The 19,050-nt window shown below is 42.1% G+C and overlaps 1 protein-coding gene across 1 annotated transcript; it reads right to left on the minus strand.

Moving 5' to 3' along the window:
- Positions 1-363: 363 nt before the first annotated feature.
- LOC147894066 (uncharacterized) lies at positions 364-4,842 on the minus strand. Its single transcript, XM_087384683.1, has 5 exons — positions 4,125-4,842; positions 3,972-4,024; positions 3,771-3,872; positions 1,840-3,661; positions 364-1,570 (listed from the first exon to the last, which is right to left on the minus strand). Exons 1-5 carry the CDS (start codon positions 4,341-4,343, stop codon positions 608-610), a joined length of 3,159 nt encoding a protein of 1,052 aa, XP_087240809.1. The 5' UTR covers positions 4,344-4,842; the 3' UTR covers positions 364-607.
- Between the last annotated feature and the right edge of the window lie 14,208 nt (positions 4,843-19,050).

Here is a 19,050-nt window from a genome sequence, read left to right on the forward strand (position 1 = left end):
TCCACATGCAATGGGGATATCTAGTTGTCTCCAACAAAAAAAACTGTTCATTAAAAAAAATTGTTTTCAGAATCACAATAATAGAGCATGATTGGGCATCTTACTGCTACCTATCATACTTCAGACCGTTGAGTTAGCAAGCTCAATTTGCGGGAGTGAGTCAGTAATATTGTTATGTGTAGGCCTCCTTGCTACTTTCTTTAATTCAGTAGGATCCAAGATACACCCATGAGGTCTAGGGTTTGTGTTTGGGAGTTGGTTCTCCCAGTCAGCATGGTGAGCCCTCTTAGTGATTTTTATTTTTGTTAAACGGATTCCATGTACCATGAGGACCAGCTGAACAAAAATGAGAACACGGCAGCACAAAACAGACGAGTGTTTACGTAAACTGTCAATGGACTAGCTAGAGACCTTTACCTCACTTTTGAGGTTACAAAGGAACACTGCCATGAAGTATTCTCTTCAGGACTGGGTTGTTGACAGGCATTATGGTCTACAACGTTGCAAGCAGATCTTGCTAGGGTACTCAACTTCCCCCCTTTCTGCTTAATGAATGTTGGATAACATACAACTCAAAAACACTCTACAAAAAACAAGCGACGCCTCATCACCTTCTAACTCGTTTCCGGGGTGGGTTTGGTGCCTCTGCACCTTTAGGTTTCTGCGGGACTTGCTGTTGAGAATGCTTGGGAGGGCGACCAACGCCTCTCTTTACAGGCTCTTGTACAACAATATCTGGCTGTCGGATAGCAGCATGAGTCTTAGGGACACTGCTTTCCACACCTTTCTTTGATACAACAGTCGAAGCCTTGGGGAGCTTAATTGCCTTTGCAAAACTGCCTTTCCTACTTACGATAGGATCCCTGCTGTTAGCCAGACTTTCTGGACCCTTTATATCCTCCACATATACATTGGCTGCTTTATTTGATGCTGGTTCCTTGGACTCCTTTTCTTCTGCATGGTTGGAGAGGCCCATTTTCAACCCATCAGAGGATTTTTGCCCTCTCAAAGTCTCATCCTTAAGCCTCATTTCCACCACAGTGCCACTCTTTTGAGCATTCCTAGTGTCACTGAGACCTTTTTCTGCCATTGAAACATGCTTTTCTCCGGTGGGGAGATTTTGATTACCAGATTTATCGTGGCTGTCCACACTTCCACCTACATCAGGCTGTGCTCTCTGTTTCAAGGCCATATCTCTGGTGGCTGAGTCATTTTCATAAGACCTTTTAATCCCTTTCCGTTTCCCCTGCTTCCCTGGAATAGGCTGCCCAGCTTTAGCAGAATCCAAGCCCACCCTAGAGTCTCGCTTTCTGATGGAAGGCCCCTCTTGTTTTAGGAGAGCCTCTGTTTCAAGAACATTTGCCATCTCTTTCACTACACATTCTCGAAGCCCTGTGGCAGCTATAAACTCCTGGGAATCCCTTGTATAGTACACCAACGCATTGTTAACCATGAGCAACAAGTCCCTGAAAAAGTGCAAGCTTCCAGAATACTGGCCTTCTTCCAATCTGGATCGTATCATTCCCAAATCTAGAGGGGCCTTGATCAGACGGTCATATCTTGGATTGTCCTGCACATCAAGATTACAATCAGCTTCAAGCATATACAATGTAGACAAGTGCCCAGATCCATGTGTAAGAAGGCGAAACAAAAATTGCATCTGTTAACTTCACAAGATTCAGCCCGAGTTATTTACTCCATGCGTAACAAGGAACAGCAGCACACACTAGAAAATCAGGCAACACATTACAAAGACCTTGCAAGATGGGCACACAGTACACATGCTCTGCCACATACCATGGCAACTCTTCTACACAATGACAACAGACAGGCTCTTACCTGGCTTTCTTGATTGTGTTTAAACAAAGGAGCACACTTGTGGGCACAGATGGTCCTGAGACACTCTAAGAGAGGCAAAAGCTTTCCGGATACTTTTGGTTCCCTCCTGTTCCTCCTGCTCATTGGAGAGATGTCCTCGTTGCCATCCACAAAGGAGCCCACTTCACTCTTCTCAACCCTGCTGTCTCCAGAGAACCTCTCCATCTGGTGCCAAGCCTCAGTATCACAATCATTGGCTTCCTTGTCTCCTTGGCCACGGATGCTATCACTGCCTTCACGACTCGTGGTCACAGATTCTGTCTTCACAGAGGTCTCCAGTCGTGTGAGGGGGTTGTTTGCTTCCCTCTCTTCTTTGTCATCAGAAGCTAGATCTTTTGTGATTGATTTCTTTAGTTTCCGTTTCCTTCCCCAGCCTGTGACTCTTTCTTTCTTCTTCACTGCCTCAGTCTCCTTATCAACCACCTCAGCAGACTCGCCCCAGACCTCTCGCAGTTCTGAATTTTCAGTAGAACTATTGCTCAAATTTCTATCCTCGAACTTTAAAGGCCCAGAGATGGTTGGCAACTCTCTAGAGGCCAGACTCTGATGGCCTCTTTTGACCTCTGCAGCTGCAACTTTTGATGAAGCTTCGGGAGCAGGCATCTCTGTTCCCTCCTTACTACCCGGAGGTGCATCACCAGGCTTCTTACTTTCAGAGACCGCAGGAAATTCCTCCTGCTGTTTATCTTCTGTGCTATCTGCCGATTCAACTAGCAAATTCTGCTTGCATTCAGGGACTGCCTTGTCGCCTGACTGCCTAAGCAGCACGTCTCTATGTTCTTGATCTGGCTGGCAGGTCTCTTTGCCAGCACCCGCTGTTACCAGAGCGCTTCCATCAGGAGCTCGCCTGTGCTGGAATGATGACGATTGCTTGAGCCGAGGAGAGGTCACATCCCCCAAACCCTCGTGATGATCTACATCGCTAGGAGGATTCACCGTCACCTTAGGCAAGGAGTGGCCGGTGGAGGCTCCTACCAAATCATCCGACCTTATTTCATCCTCGGCGGTAACATCTTCACGTTCTGTTTGTGGAACGACAGATTTGGCACGCCCATCATCCCCGTCAACACTAGAGGAACCCCACTCTGGTGGAGGAGGAATAACACCCCCGGTCTTCAACACCACCGATCCCACTCCAGCAGTCCTGGCCACCAAGCAGTCTCCTTTGAGATGGTGTTCCCCTTCCCTATCTCCAGCATCCACATCGGTGCTCTTACCAAGGTGACTGCTGACATCAGCATCACGGCTCCCGGCAAGGATCTCCGCTGAATTGCTATCACCGCCACCCCCTTCCTTGGAATTTGTTTCCTCCTGCAAGCATGCTATGGAGTGTCCTTCCCCTCCCCTTTCAGAGCTGTCAACACCCTTCGGCGCTTCTCCTTCGACGCACTGGCCTTGATCATATACCATCAAGTTGACTCCCTCTATGGTGTCAACCCCACCCACGTCTAGGGCTTCGTCGCATTTCCCTTCGTTTTCCAAGCTTTCATGGTCTTTTCCGAACCCTTCAAAGACGCTCTTTTCTAGGACGGCCACCTGTGCCTTACACTCGTCCTCAGCAGCAGTATGCGGTGCATCATCCCTCGATGACCCCGAGACCTCGCCAGGCTCTCGGCCTTCCAAGGCAAGATCGCCAGAGGAATGGCGAGCGTCTGCACTACTAATTGATCTTGCTCCGTCCGTCTGATAGGCCTGGGCGACTGCTTTTCCCAACTGCTTGTTGCCAATCTGCAAGCTTTTTTCCCTTTCAGATTTCAACTTCTTGAGCTTAATCTGAAGGCTCCTGAAAAACATACAGCCTCGAAGATTAGATTTGACTTTTAAAACGGCCCCTTGCAATACGAGTACCGGATTCGAACGCCGTATAGAATTTATTCTCGTGCAGAGCTTACCCGATGGAGTTGTCATGGTGCTCGAGTTCCCTTTTCAGCTGGGCGACCCTCAACTTGCGCAGCTCCTCGAACCAAGGCATGTCGTTGGTCAAATCCCCTTCCCTGCAGCACAAACGTTCGTTAGCCACACCTCGAATCTGACGACCCACAAGCCGATCCAGAATCCACGTCCATGAAACGGACTGGCAGCAATTCGTATACCTCTCTTGCCTGCTGTAACGACCCTTGATGGCGTAATATTCCGCTCTGCAGGCCTGTAGACATCCATGACGCCCACGAACGGTGCAATTCTTAGGCCTTTTCCGGGAGTCTCGACGGATGGATCGAAAGCAGACTGGGGAACGTAAACCTTACCTCCGGCGTGAAGCGCGAGGGCGACGCATTGTTTGCCCTGGCGCGAGCCTGAAGCTCCGTAGAGACGAGGATCCACTTGTCGGTCCCGTGCTTTTTCACGGCGCTAGCAAGCAGGAGCTCTTCCCAGGTGCCCCAAGCGCTGCTGGCGCCGGAGCCCAATGAGGGTTGCGGCCAGGAGAGCTGCGGAGCGGCCATCAACCCCACCTGCGCGTCATCCATCGCCCCTAGGTGCGGATCTGCCCATGTTGTCACGTCGCCTGGAGGGTTAAAGCTGGATGGCGCCTCCAAGAAGAGACGCTGAAGAGATGTATGTATGTATGCGGGACGGTAGAGAGATCTCGAGGCAAAGGGGGGGGAAGCGGAGGCGAAAAGCGATATGTGACAAGGAATGGATGGTCAAGAAGGAGAGCAAAAACATAAAGAGGGGGGGGGGGGGAGGAGAGATCGATGGGGGAAGGGGGAAGGAGAGAGAGAGAGAGAGAGAGAGAGAGAGAGAGATCTCCTCGTACTCTGTGGGGGTGGGGGGGGGAGCATGAGGGGGAGGAGCAAAGGCGGGGGAGAGGCGATGGTGGTGCGATGGCGGCGGCTGCTTCTGCTACTGCGGGACGTCGAGATCTATGATTGTGAGACTGTAGATCCGGCGATGCAGAGCGGGCAGAAGCGAAAGCGAGGAGGAGAATGATCGGAGGCGAAGGAAGAAGATGGTGAATCAAAGGGAAGAAGACGAAGAAGACGAAGAAAAAGGGTGAACATTTTTGAGACCGTGGAAATTGTAACCAAGCGCGGAGGGAAAAAAAGCCTTTGTAAGGACGGCGGCGCTTCTGACGTGGCTGGCGCTTCTGCCTATTCTCCGCCCCCCCCACATTTAGCGACCACACCGCCAAGATAGCCAAAAACCGGCCAACTGACTCTCAAAACAAACCTTTTCTTTTTCTTTAACTTTTTTTTGGCCCCAAACCCACCTCAGGTTTATGAAAACCGCCCCCCTTTACACACCCAAAAATTTGAGACTCTCCGTTTCCCTCCCGTCCCTCTCCTCCACCCCTTCCCCCCTTGCTTTTTTTTTTTTTGCCATTCATTCCTTGTACCCTTTCCACCTCCAATACATTGCTCATCAACATTACCTCACCTCAGCCCAATTCTAGGTACCCGCCCAGTGCCTCCTCTGCATATCCTCCGAGCATCTGCCCCCTCGATAGGGCCAAATCATCAGTTGATCAATCCATGCCTCTGCTTTAACATGACCATTGCTCACATCCTCAAACCCATGTAGTTTGGGCAATTACACTCCTTGCCCGGTGTGCCCCTTGTAGATGGCGTACTTTGGTGTCTACTAGGGGGTTGGGAATACATTGCTCACATCCCATTTTCCACCCCCCTACTTTCCAAATCTCTAAGAGTCCCTACCCATGCCACTCCCATTACACCACAAAGGACATCCCCACAAGCATTCAAGATCTCATGTGAGCACACTCACTCACTAAAATAGGCCATACTTTTAGCCAAGACTTTGAAATCCTTGATGTGATTTACAAGGCTTTTTTTAACTTTTCCAAATATTTGCTCACACATGCACACGTGCATACAATTAACTCTCTCTCTCTCTCTCTTTGTGTGTAGATACATACATCTTTTGAGTGCTTTTTTCCCTCCTTGACCATTCTCTCTCTCTCTCTCTCTCCTTGTTGGTCTAAGTAGGGCCGATTATAATGATTTTGCACAATAAATTGAGACACAAATAGTTTAATGGTGTAAAATTCTTGTAATGTCTAAGGCCCTCACATCTATGGGGCCTCCTAGGTTGGATTTGGACTGAAGAAATTTTGCAATTGATAGCGCACCATAGACTAAACTTTTGTATGTCTCAAAATGCCTTCAACTCCTCCATGCCATGGACATGGGATTAAAGATGCCATGGAATCATTTGGCAAAGGAGAGTTAACCCTGATGTAACTCTTGCTTCACCACGCTACACTTGATCATCCACCCCCCATGTTAATTATGAGTACTTGATTGTACCTATACATGGTCTTAGTTTTCCAAATGCAAAGAAACCGTCACTTTTAGAGCTACCTCTAGTGCAAAGTTTTGGAGCATACAGGAGGAAGGAAAGTCTCAATACAACAAATAGATGAAGCGCTAAAAGGCCCATCACTTTCACTTCTTTTCTTTTGTTTTTTGAAAGTCACTTTCACTTCTCTAAAATGGGGATTTTCACTTCACATTCGTGCAATGGCATTACTTCCCCTCGTCACATCAAGCCTTTCACCATACAATATAGTATAGAATAAAGCCATCCTTCATCCTATTTTGATAAAAATAAAGAGAATAATTTGAACTTGGTTCTCCCATTTCCATTGAAAGAGTTACTAATAACTAGAACGTATCTAACCACTCCAAAACCTCCTAGTACAACCAAGACCATTGAATCACTCTACACATGCACATGAAGATGAAAACAAAAACAAATTCCTTGTTTTCCATCAACTTGTCACATGACGATGAAGATGAAAACAAATTCCTTGTTTTCCATCAACTTGTCACCAAATGATAGAAAGATTACCATCCTCCATGCAAATACTTGTTTGGAAAGGATTAGCGGGGCTAAAAGAGGATGCTAGTCTTGGGGAGTGTATTTGGTGGGGGAAAGCAACTATGGTTGGGGAGGGTTCAATTGTGTTGCTGAACATTTCAATGGCTCGTAGTATCTTCAAAAAGAGGTTAGTGTACTGGTCTCAAATCTGGTGAAGCCATAAAAGGGGATTGGTGGAGTATTGGTGACATTTGTTGCAGGTTGTCATTGTCAATGCAGGAGGATGGCCAACAAACTGTGTTGAGGCAAAAGGGAGAAGGATGATCCAGTGGATGCTGGGGAAAACAAAGTTGCAGAAATTATTGGCCGGAGTGGTGTATCGAGGGGATTGAGTTTTGACGAGGGACTTAAATACAAAGTGGGGCTTGTGCAGGGTAGCTCACTGGTGGAGCAAGAGGTTAAAGGACATTTGACAAGGGTGTAACATTGGGAAACTCGGTTTCATGCTTTGGAAAGTAGTACACCACACCATTAGCTGCCAGTTTGAGCTATGCTGGCTAAAAGATTTCAACCTAATTTGGGTTGCACACTGTGGGGGAGAGCGGTTGAGACCTTGCAGCATTTGATTTGGCGATACCTATTGTCTAAGAATTTATGGATGAAGGTGGAGGTAGCAATTTGGGAGGTGGGCTTGATGTCTAAGTTTCATATTGGTTCAAATTGGAAAATGGTAATGATCAGTGACCCTGCTAGGCTTCCGTCTATGCTAATTGCTTGCTGGTCATACATTAGGGGAGCAGTGTGTTGGTTGATCTAGATGTTAAGGAATCAAAAGGCTTTAAATGCCTCAATAGCAGGATGGTATGTGGAAACGGCACTGGTCAGGATTGCAAGAGTGTTGCTAATCGATGTTTCTATTGTGATTGGGAAGATTGATACACTAGATGGTCACATATTGGCTGAGGTGGTAGTAGCTTTGTCTATTTAAATAACACATGTTGCTAGGTGTATACACCTGCTTATAATGTAGGCCTTGGAGTTTAATCTTTCAGTGGGCCAATTTTTATAATTGGGGTGTTTTTGAGGGTTCACCCCCCTCCTTAATATAAGCTGGTGCTTTTTGTCATCCCCCCCCCAAACAAAAAAAAAGATAGAGGGTGTGCAACTCTTTTATAAATAGGTAATGCATGACATTATTTTGCTAGATATTGAAAAATTAATTTTCAACTCCAAAAAATATATTAAAAGAATATTTTGAACTTCGTTCTCCCATTTTCAATGAGCTAATGATCAAAACATAAAGGAACCACTCTCAGAGTGGTCACTTTGTACAACACATAACATGGTAGGCTCATTAATTTTTGACCTGCCCTCCGGGTAAGCTTAGCAATGCTTCAAATTGGGCAAAGCAAAAATTAGGCATTTTTAGAAATTTTGGAAGTGCATTTTTCCTATTGGATAATATGTTGACTCTTCTCCATTGGACTTGAATGGAGACTTTAAAGTGGTTCTCTCTCTCTCTCTCTCTCTCTCTCTCTCTCTCTATCTATCTATCTATCCATCTATATATATATATATCCCCTTCTTTATCTCCTCAAGTCTTCTTACAAAACAACTCCACCTTTTCTCCCTCCCCCCCCCCCTCTCTCTCTCTCTTTCCCCTTTATGTTCGCGGCAGTCTTCCTCCACGGCATTCCTTTTTGTTTGCTTTTTTTGTTTGCTTTTTTAATCTTGGGCAGGCCTTATGAATGACTAAATATCATTCACCTTGTTTAATTTGGGGGACTTATTGGCCATTTATGAACAAGAGGGGAGTTTTTAATAATTATGGTATGGAGGGGACTTTTAAAATCAAAATTTAACATGTCTACCTATAAAAAAGGAGATAATAATTATATTTAAACATGTAAATTTTTAAATATAGGGGTATTTTAAATGTGTGTTGGCTCGCATGTGCTACATAGATTTTTACAGATTGAGTGCCACTCCAAAACCCTTCATTCAACCAAGCTGTTGAGTCACTCTACACACACATGAATATGGAAGGAAATCGATTTTGTTTTTAACCATGACACATACTAGCAGTTGTAATTTGTAGCACTATGGTGCAAACATTCATTATCATTAGATAGCATGGCATACACAAGTAGATATGATCAACAAACAAATCCTAGATCCTTTTCCTTTCAAACTTTAGCTTGAAACACCATCAAGTCCTATTTAATCTCTAATTCCCTATAGTTTTTCAACCCCTATAGGTCTTATTTCCTCTCTAAAATATGCAGTCACCCATACGTGCACTCATACATGTATTGTATGCACTCCAACAAGCATGTTTCCAATGGGACTTTCATATCGGGGCATACGTGATATCTTTTTAAAAGTGCAACAATGCTAGATAGCCTGCATGCCTCATAGAGAGGTGTTTGGTGTGTGTGCCTACACGGTGCTTCTTCTGGATTGTCAATGACCTAACCTTGTGGAGTGTTTCAGTAAATAGATGTTTGATTTGTGTGCTATGGAGTCTTTTGAAAAGTACATGCCATTGAAATTCTTAAGGGAATGAACTTTCTTGCATCACAACTCAATGCATGTTTATTCATATGCAATGAGGCTATTGGTGGTTGGTAGTATCTCTAGTAGAGAAGAGATTTGTTAAAAATCAAGGATCAAAGAAGATCTTGCTATGAGCATAGGAGGATAAAAGAGCTTTGGTTGTGTGTGGGAGAGCATTGGGTAGTGCACATGTGCATCGTGTAGTCTCAATGGAGATGGTCATTGGAAATTGCTAAGACCTAAAAAAGATTTGATAAGATGAAAGAAGAATGCAAATGAAACTTGAACATGGAACAAATGGCAGATTGGGAGCACATGTGTATCAACTTCATGTGGGGATTAAAGGCCATTGTGCCTTAACCCCTGGTTATGTACACAATACTCAACATATATATATATGAATGGCATAGAAGATAAGGGTGATTCAGCACCCACAAAATATGTGTCTTCCTCTCTTACTCTCACTCCCTCTTGTTTTTTGCTTTCGTTGTGAACTTACAACTGCTATTAGAGCACCACGACATCGAGCTTGTGGTGTGTGTGCAGGAGGAGCTTCGAGGTGTATAGGGCTGCCATGGCCACACTGCGGAGATTAAGCTTGGATTGACCATCGGAGAGCGAAGATCGAGCCTTGGAGCAAGGAGAATCTTGCTTGGTGTGTGAATCCACTCTTGTTTACAAGAGGGAGAGCCATTCTTGGATCTGTGAGCTATCTTTGAGGTAGAGAAGCTTCTCTACAGAAGTCGCACAGAAATGGCAGCTTGATAGTCCTTCACCATTTTTGCCGTAAATTTTGCATTCGATATCGGATTTAGGAATTCTAATGCTTGGATCTAAGATCATATCAATCTCTACACAATCGAGTAGTTACAGACTACATTCTGTAACGTTTACAGGTCTCTATTTTGTGCACAACAGAGTTGATCTATTTTGGGTCAGCAGTCCAAATTTGTTGGAACTTGAGTTTGAAGAAACCATTTGTAGATCTACCAGTGTGGATGAACTCAAGAGGTCCTAGAACCTCTATGTTGCTCATAAATTGCATTCCGGTGGTGTTTACAAATGGATCTACTTGCTAAAACGTTTTTGGGTCTGTGTGTTGGACCCAGTGATTTGGGACCATGGTTTCCCAAACCGTAGGCCCAAAAACCCCTACCTATCAGTTCTTGCGTGATCTCGTGGAGATTTGGAGGAGAAGTGTCTCTCTGAGATGTCGATTTGTCTTCTTTTTCCTCTCTATTAGAAAATCATTCAAAGGTTCAATTTCAAGTCAACTACAAGGGTTGACTGGCTTTTACTCCCTCACCATATAAGATTTTAGAGTTCCAGCAGAAAGGAAAAATGTGCAGATTGCATCATTGAGTCAGGATATGTAGTAACATTCATGTTTTGAGACATCTCATGATTTATTTTGTAGCATTGATCATTGCTATGAGACCATGATTTTGGACATATCTTATGCAAATCACTCTAGTTGCAGTTTGAGTTGTGTATGCTCTTTCGTGGTTTGCATTGGGTCGCAGTGGATGCTTTACAGGCCATTTGGATGCATTGCAATCCTTGTTGGATGAACTAATAGGCCCAGATTGCTTTGTGGGATGCTTTGCACATGGATGCTATTTTATACTGAGGGATAGCTTTGACACATTGCAGTTGATGCAATGATAGTGCTATGCTCAAATATTGTTGATGCATATGCCCATGGATGGCGTTTGTGCTTGAGGAATTTGACACTTATTGGTATTTGGATTGCCATTGCAATTGACATTTTATTTTGGGCTAGATTTGCTCATATGGATGCATAGTATATGCACATGAGTCAATTGCATTCTGATTCTTTGAGCTTTGAGTTTTGGTGATATTGCACTCTATTGTGGCATAGGCATTTGGATGCACCTAGTATTTGGTGTGATTCTTTCTTGTTACAGGCACTAGCATTTGGGATTTTGCTTTATTTGCATCATGGCATCCTCTTTTATGTCTGAAAAGGAGTTTTTTAGCATTAAAAAGTTTGATGGGACAAACGTTTCTTCATGGAAAGAACAAATACGGGATGTGCTTATTCAGAAGAAGTAGATTAAACGATTGGAAGGGATTGTGGCTAAGCTTGCAGCTATGTCTGAGGATGATTGGAATGAGTTGGATGCATTAGCAAAGTCTATTGTTAGACTTCATCTTGTAAAGTTAGTTTATTTCAGAGTAGTAAATGAGAAGGCTATGGAAGATTTGAGGAAGAAATTATGTGCCACTTATGAGAAGGAAACTGCCTCTAATTAAATTAACCTCATGAAGAGGTTGTTTGAGCTATAGATGAAGGAAGGGGTCTCCATTTCTTCTCAGTTAAATGAATTCAATATTATTTTCAGCCAACTTCAGGCTCATAAGCTGAATTTTGATGCGAAGACTAAGGCAATATTCCTCTTGTGTTCATTGCCATCCTCATGGGATACCTTTTGTACATTTGCTAGTAACTTTGCACCTAGTAGAGTACTAAAGTTTAATATATTGTGGGTAGCTTGATGGCCGAGGAGATTAGACAAAAGTCTATGGATCGAAACAAGCAGGATGCAGCCTTAAATGTGCAAAGGAGTAGATCACAATTTAGGGGGAAGTCCCAAGAAAGAGGGAAGTCTCGTAGCAAATCCAGGGGATGAAACATTGAGTGTTACCATTGTGGCAAGAAGGGCTACATAAAAAAGGATTACACAAGCTAAAAAGGGAGAAAAAGTATAAGAAAAAGAATGCAAGTTGGGGTGCAAATAAGAAGGAAGAGAGTCCAAGGGAGGTAAAAGAAAAAGTGAAGATCAAGGAGATCAATGCAGTCACTGATGATAGTGACAATGACATTCTCTTCATGTCTAGTCTACTTGCAGAGTTGCTTACCACTTCAGATGATGCATATTCCCAGGATTGGATTTTGGATTCTGCTGCTTCATTCCATGTTACTACTCCCCATAGGGAACGGTTCTCCACTTATGATAGTGGAAAGACAGGTTGTGTGCATTTTGGAAATAACTATGCATGTGACATAGTGGGAGCAAGTAACATCAAGTTTTCTTTTGCAAATGAGTCCGCTTTTATTTTAAAAAATGTGAGACATGTGCCTAAGCTGGCCAAGAGTCTCATTTCAGTGGGTCAGCTAGATGATGCTGGTTTTTAGACCATCTTTGGTTTTGGGATTTCAAAATTTCAAAAGGGCTCTAAGCTTTTGGCAAGGGGTGCCAATTGTGGGACTCAGTATCCCTTGCAGCTATCAGGGGTGTTTGATCATGTTGTTGCAATAACCGAGCAGCCAAGTACTTCTTTGTGGCATTGTTCGTTGGGCCATATGAGCCAAAATGGAATGAAACTCTTATGCCGTTTGGGTTATGTACCGCATTTCAATTTTTCTAACTTTTGAATTTTCTGAATATTGTCTCTATGGGAAGAAAACTAAATCATCCATAAAAGAAGGGGAAAGAAAGAGCTTGAAAAGCTTGATTTGATGCATTCAGATGATGTGGTCCCATGCCTACACGGTCATTAGACAGGGCTGAATACTATGTGACATTAATTGATGATGTAACTAGGATAGTGTGGGCTTATGCTATGGCTCGAAAGAGCAATGTGCTCTAGGTATTTCTGGCTTTGGTTGAAAATCGGTCAAGTAGAATGCTTAAATGCCTACGGATTGACAATGGTGTAGAGTATCTCTCTCATGACTTGCAGCATTTTTGTGATACATGTGGAATCAGGAGGGAGCTCATGTCCCCTTGTACTCAAGAGTGAAATCCAATTACAGAAATGACGAACCGTACCATTTAGGAAAGGTTGCAATATATGCTTTCTAATGCAAGTCATTCTGATGGTTTTTGGGCTGAGACAATGAAGACTGCAGTGCATGTGATCAATAGATCATCTAGTAAGAGTTTGGATGGTGGTATTCCTAAAGAGGCACGAAGTGCCAAGAAGCCCTCTTACTCTCATTTGCATATATTTGGGTGTGAGCCATATGCACATGTGCCAAAAGAGCTTCAGAAGAAACTACATCCTAAGTCTAGGAAATGCATCTTTCTGGGTAATGGTGAAAGTGGAGAGATAGGCTATCGTCTCTGGAGGGATCTAGAAGAAAAGAAGATCATACAAGGCAATGATGTGATCTTTAATGATAAGAAGATGCATAAGACACCCATGAGGGATGTGGAAATGAGGAGAATATGTTCCAGGATGTGTATCCACCCACATATATTGATAGACAACAAGTTGTCCATGCATTGAAAATGGTGCCACCAGGTACTCCCACAGGTACACAATCAAGGGTAGATGATGGATCATCTATTGGTGGAAATAATGAGCCAAATGTGGCTGATATGTAAGTGGGACAACAAGCTGAAATGCCCTTGAGAAGATTAGCTAGAGTGTCTAGACCGTGATAAGTTTGTTTCGGTGGTAAACTATGTGCTACTTATTGATTGCGGGGAGCCTTCTTGCTACAAAGACGCTATGATGCACGAGGATGAGCACAAGTGGGAGTATGCTATGCAATCAAAGATGAGTTCACTCATGTAGAATAAGACTTGGGACTTGGTTTCTTTGCCACATGGAAAGAAAGCAAAGAAACCAATGCCATGTAAATGGGTCTATAAGATGAAGGTCACAGGTGATGATGTGCCTAAGTATAAGGCCCATTTGGTAGCTAAAGGGTTCAAGCAAGAGAAGGGTGTGGACTTTGATGAAATCTTCTCTCCGCTTATGAAGATGACCACACTTAGATGCCTACTTGGACTTGTGGCAGCTGAGGATATGTAGCTTATGCAGATGGATGTCAAGACAGCTTTCTTACATGGGGATCTACACGAGAAAATTTACATGGTGCAGTCGGAAGGCTTTGAAGAAAAGGGCAAAGAGCATTTGGTTTGCAAAATGAAAAAGAGTCTCTATGGCCTTAAGCAAGCGCCTAGAGAATGGTATCAGAAGTTTGATGCTTTCATTTGGTCCCAGGGTTTCATCAGGAGTGAAATTGATCACTCCCTCTACACTAAAAGGGCTAAGATACTCTTGGCACTTTATATGGATGATATGCTATTGGCTAGCGAGAACACTTGTGAGCTTAGATGCATTAAAGGACAAGTTGCATGAGGCCTTTGACATGAAGGATTTGGGACCTGCAGGTCATATTCTTGGTATGTGCATCATGCGTGATCAAAGTAGGAAACTCCTTTGGCATTCATAGAAGGAGTATGTTACAAAAGCATTGCAGCATTTCAATATGGAAGGGGGGAAGGTAGTAAGTACTCCATTGCCTCCATATGTGAAACTAAGTCAGAAAGATAGTCCCAAATCATATGAGGAGAGAGCCTTGATGGCCAAGGTTCCTTATGCATCAACAATGGGGAGTCTTATGTATGCTATGATAGCTACTGGATCGGACATGCATTTGCAGTGGGAGTTGTTAGTCGATATATGTCTAATTTAGGAAAGAGGCATTGGGAGGCAGTTAAGTGCATCATGAGGTACATGAAAGTTTACCAAGGAGATGTGTACCTGCTTTGGTAGAGGAGAGATGCATGTACTTGGGTACATAGATTCAGACTATGTAGGGTATGTGGATAGCAAGAGATCCACTTTTGATTATGTGTTCACCTTTGCAAGTGGTGTAGTGTCTTGGATGTCTCACACATAGAAGTGTGTTGCTTTGCCTACCATAGAAGCTGAGTATGTTGCAGCCACAGAGGGTTGCAAGGAGGCTATATCGCTTGATTGGCTACTAGTAGGAGACTTGGGGATTCATACAGGTATCCCGACATTGCATAGTGATTCCATGAGTGCTATTCAGCTAGCATGGAATCCATTCTTTCGTGCAAAGACCAAACATATTGAGGTGAGATACCATTTCATTAGGGAGGTACTTGAGGATAAGTGCATAAAGCTTGTCAAGGTTCATATAGATGATAACCCTACAGATATGCTGATGAAGGGTCTATTGAGTCAGCAATTTGAGTATTGTCGTATCTTGACGGGCCTTTGATAGTATGTCCACTAGTTGTTCTCCCTTAAAGGCACATTGTCCTTTAAGTGCAAGGTTGTAGGGATTAAAGGACATTGTGCCTTAACCTTAGTTATGTACACAATACTCAACATATATATATGAATGATAGAGAGGATAAGAGAGGTTCAGCACCCACAAAATCTGTGTGTTCCTCTCTAGCTCCCACTCTCTCTTATTTTTCGCTTCCATTGCGAGCTCACACTTCAATATAGTATGCCAAGTGTTAGTAGATTTGAAAGTCAAAGAAGAGAATGTGAAGGCTACTTTACTTACAAGTCTGCCACTTCATATTATGATTTCATTGTGAGGGTTTTGAGTATAGTGACGACTTGGATTATGAAGTCATAATTAATAATACATACATACATATATGTATTTATGTATGTACACACACACACACACACACACATACATACATAGATGTATTTATCATGTTGGAGGATGTGATATGCTTTGATACCAACCTATATCCCCTAAACAATGCATAGTAAAAACTTGGCATCATAGAGATTACTTTGTGACATATATCTAGCCCTCCATAAAGGAGGGTTTAGTCCTCTTATAGAGGGCTATCTCCATTCACTTTTAGCTCGTGGAACACTCTCCACACTAAGTTGTTGTTGAGGCCTTGATTATAGTATGCCAATTGTGCCCCTATGGAGAGATTAGTCACAAGCCATGTTGTTGTACCATGGGCTATGGATGCACATGTGTAGCACGAAGCTAGAGAAGGATTGAGTTCATGATAAAGATTTATTGGTCAAAATCATGGGCTTAAGCTACATTCCATCTAACCAATAGGATTATAAATTGAAGAACAAGCAAGGCAATGATAACTTTTTTGGGGACATATAGCACTTAGACTTTATCAATGTTGAAAGGAAAATGGCTCAAAAGAGATGCTAGAAGATGCATCTCACAAAGGATCAAAGGGAAAAGCCTATGATGACCTTTATATCTGATCATTCAAGCTTGTTCTAAGAAAAAGGCACAAAAGCTTTTTTAATGTAGTATTTAAGAATGGATATCTACTATTGGAAGCTTGAATACTTGCAAGCCTATAGGTCATTTCCTACCACATCTTTTCAAATGAGGAATAGCTAATATGGAAGAAACTTTTTTTCTTGCAACTACTAGAGTTGAGATAGTGCTAGGTCCATGATGACTGTAATGATATCTTGTCACCAAGATTAGGACAAAGTTTAATTTTATTGCCATACAAATATTGTAACAAAGAATACTCTTAAATGATGGTAGCATTTATATAATGAGCACCAAGACATTTATCATAATAAATAGAACATTATCATCAATAGACTGAATACTATTTTTGAGATTCATCTTAAATTTACTAATGGTACTTGGTGTATTATCAATAATATTTTGAATAAGTTCTTTGCCTATTCTTTCTTCCTACACTTGTTGCAGCAAGAGTCCCCAAAGATTGCACCTTTGTGATATCTATCAGAGACTCTGGTTAAGTCTTGGCATTGAAGACTTTCCTTTAAATTATCTATGAAATTGGACAAAGCCTAGCTTCAGTCCCTTAAGTATTTGAACCTTGTTCACTATAGCATATCTAACCCTCATATCCTTTTTCAAACATTGTCCTTTTGAGATAGGTGTCATAAACTCTTGTATTTGATATGGTGGTTATGTTGGATCTTGTTTTGTAGGGGAGTGTTATGCCAAGGTAGATTCTTGGAGATATTGGGGTAATTCCTCATTTATCTTGCAACTATTGTTGGAGAAATTGCTATTTTACTTCATTCACAAGGTCAGGTTAGGTCAATCCCAAAGGAAACATAACATAGAAGTCATAATGTAAAATTGTTGAGTAGGTGATAGTTGGAGCTTACATAAACTCTACTTCAATAATGAAGTGGGGCTAGGTTGTTTCTAAACTTGACAATTAATTACACGAGGAGATTTAGAATAAATAGCATTTGAGTCAAGCTTGAGTCACGTTTTATGCTTCATGCTCCTTTTACATCTAAGAACATTTCAAATATTCATACAAAATGGTGGAGGCACAAGGCCCCTCATTACACACGGCAATGTGTTAACAGTTGCAAATATGATGGAAGAAAATAAAGCATGTTGTGCAAATCTAAATGTGATGGAGAGAAATGTACACTCTTATGAATAAATGTAATGTCTCTAATATTATGCAAACTATTCAATCATCTAGTATATGTACAATAATTATGGATACAATGTTAATGGGATACATGTTGGATCTAGTAAACAATTTTCTTAAAGGTCAAATCTGCCTTTTTCTAGTGCCTCTCATGCCAAGTTCAAGACAAAGATGCATGTTAAAGCCCTAATGATATTGGGGTGATAAGGAGGATGATGGGACCCCCATGCTTTCTATTGGTTTTGACACAATACATGGGGAAGGCAACACTATCTAGGAGATTAGAGTATCCATGGACCCAAAGGTCAATACCAGAAGGGAGGTTCCTATTACTAAAGATGTATTTGATCCCTCTTTGGGTCAAGCCCTTGCTAATTCTTTGGATGGTCAAATGGGTCTTCCTACAACCTTGAGGTTAGCAGATCTAGGTGCACCTCCTAAATAATATGCATAAATAGTGGAGGTTAGACATGGATGAGGAGATCATTTTGGTGGTGGCTATAGATGTGAAGAGAAGAGAGAATGGTAGGCTTTGTAAAAGCGATGACTTTGTCATGGCACACAACCAAATGGTGGAGATCCCATGAAATTTCATTTGAGATGATTTGGTAGCTTCAATATCTTTCAAGACATATTTGTTATTCTCCAAAACCCTCCCCTTTTTCAAGGATACAAAATCTTGGTTTCTTCCTTATGCCCTGAACTCACTACAATTTGTTAGAAAGGGGTTTTACTTTGCCTTGGTGGCATTGAAGCCTGGTCAAGGAAACCCTCTATCGTCAACAATAGGGCTTTTGAGGCTTTGTGGTCTTGACCATTCCTTGAATATCAGCTTCGCCTCGAAAGGAAGTGATCATGTTAGAGTGTCTTACCTAGGTCTCCTTCTGGAACTTTCTTCTATGGATGATCTAGTTACTAGATAAGGTGGCCTAGACTTATCCCCTAGGTTCATTCATACCTCATGAGGCCAAGAGGGCATGGATCTTGTGGGATTGGGCAAAGGAGCCTCTAATTCATGTTAATCTAAAACTTGCCTCCATTTGATTGTTTGGAGATATGAATTATATTCATCTTAGTAGGCTTATGTGGTTTGAAAATATATTTAAATATCAGCCATAAAGTAGATTTTGAATTTCATTTAGGAATAGTATTTGTTAAATAAATTTGGAAGATAGATATCAAGATTTGTATCTTTTTAGTCATGTGGTTGATATGTCATTCTTGATTTTTGAATTTAGATTATAGAGACAAACAAGGTTCGTTGAGAAATCTAAGACTCCTTTTCAATCTCTATATTTATCATAAATTGTATACTCGAATTACTTACACCATAGACTTTAAATGATTAGTGAAAATCAATTGTTTTTAAGAACAAGGATTAAGAGAACCTCTCAAAAAATTAGAAGGGGAAAATTCTAGAATTTGAGATGAATTATGGAAAAAAAGTAGTAAGGAGGGTCTATGTTTAGCACATCTTCACACACAAGGATATTTATGTTTATCCTAATGAAGACCTTGAGTATTTTTGAATTATAGAAGAAAAAATGGTAATTAGGGTTTGTTTTTAGCACATCTTCACACACAATGATATTTATGTTCATCCTAGTGAAGACCTTTCATATCGAAAACCTTGTGTATTTTTGAAAAGATTTTCTTGCTCAGTATACTT

Source organism: Dipteris shenzhenensis, chromosome 14 (genome assembly GCF_047967505.1).
Source record: "Dipteris shenzhenensis isolate YYH24624 ecotype China chromosome 14, Dip_SZ_1.0, whole genome shotgun sequence".
Taxonomy (NCBI): domain Eukaryota; kingdom Viridiplantae; phylum Streptophyta; class Polypodiopsida; order Gleicheniales; family Dipteridaceae; genus Dipteris; species Dipteris shenzhenensis.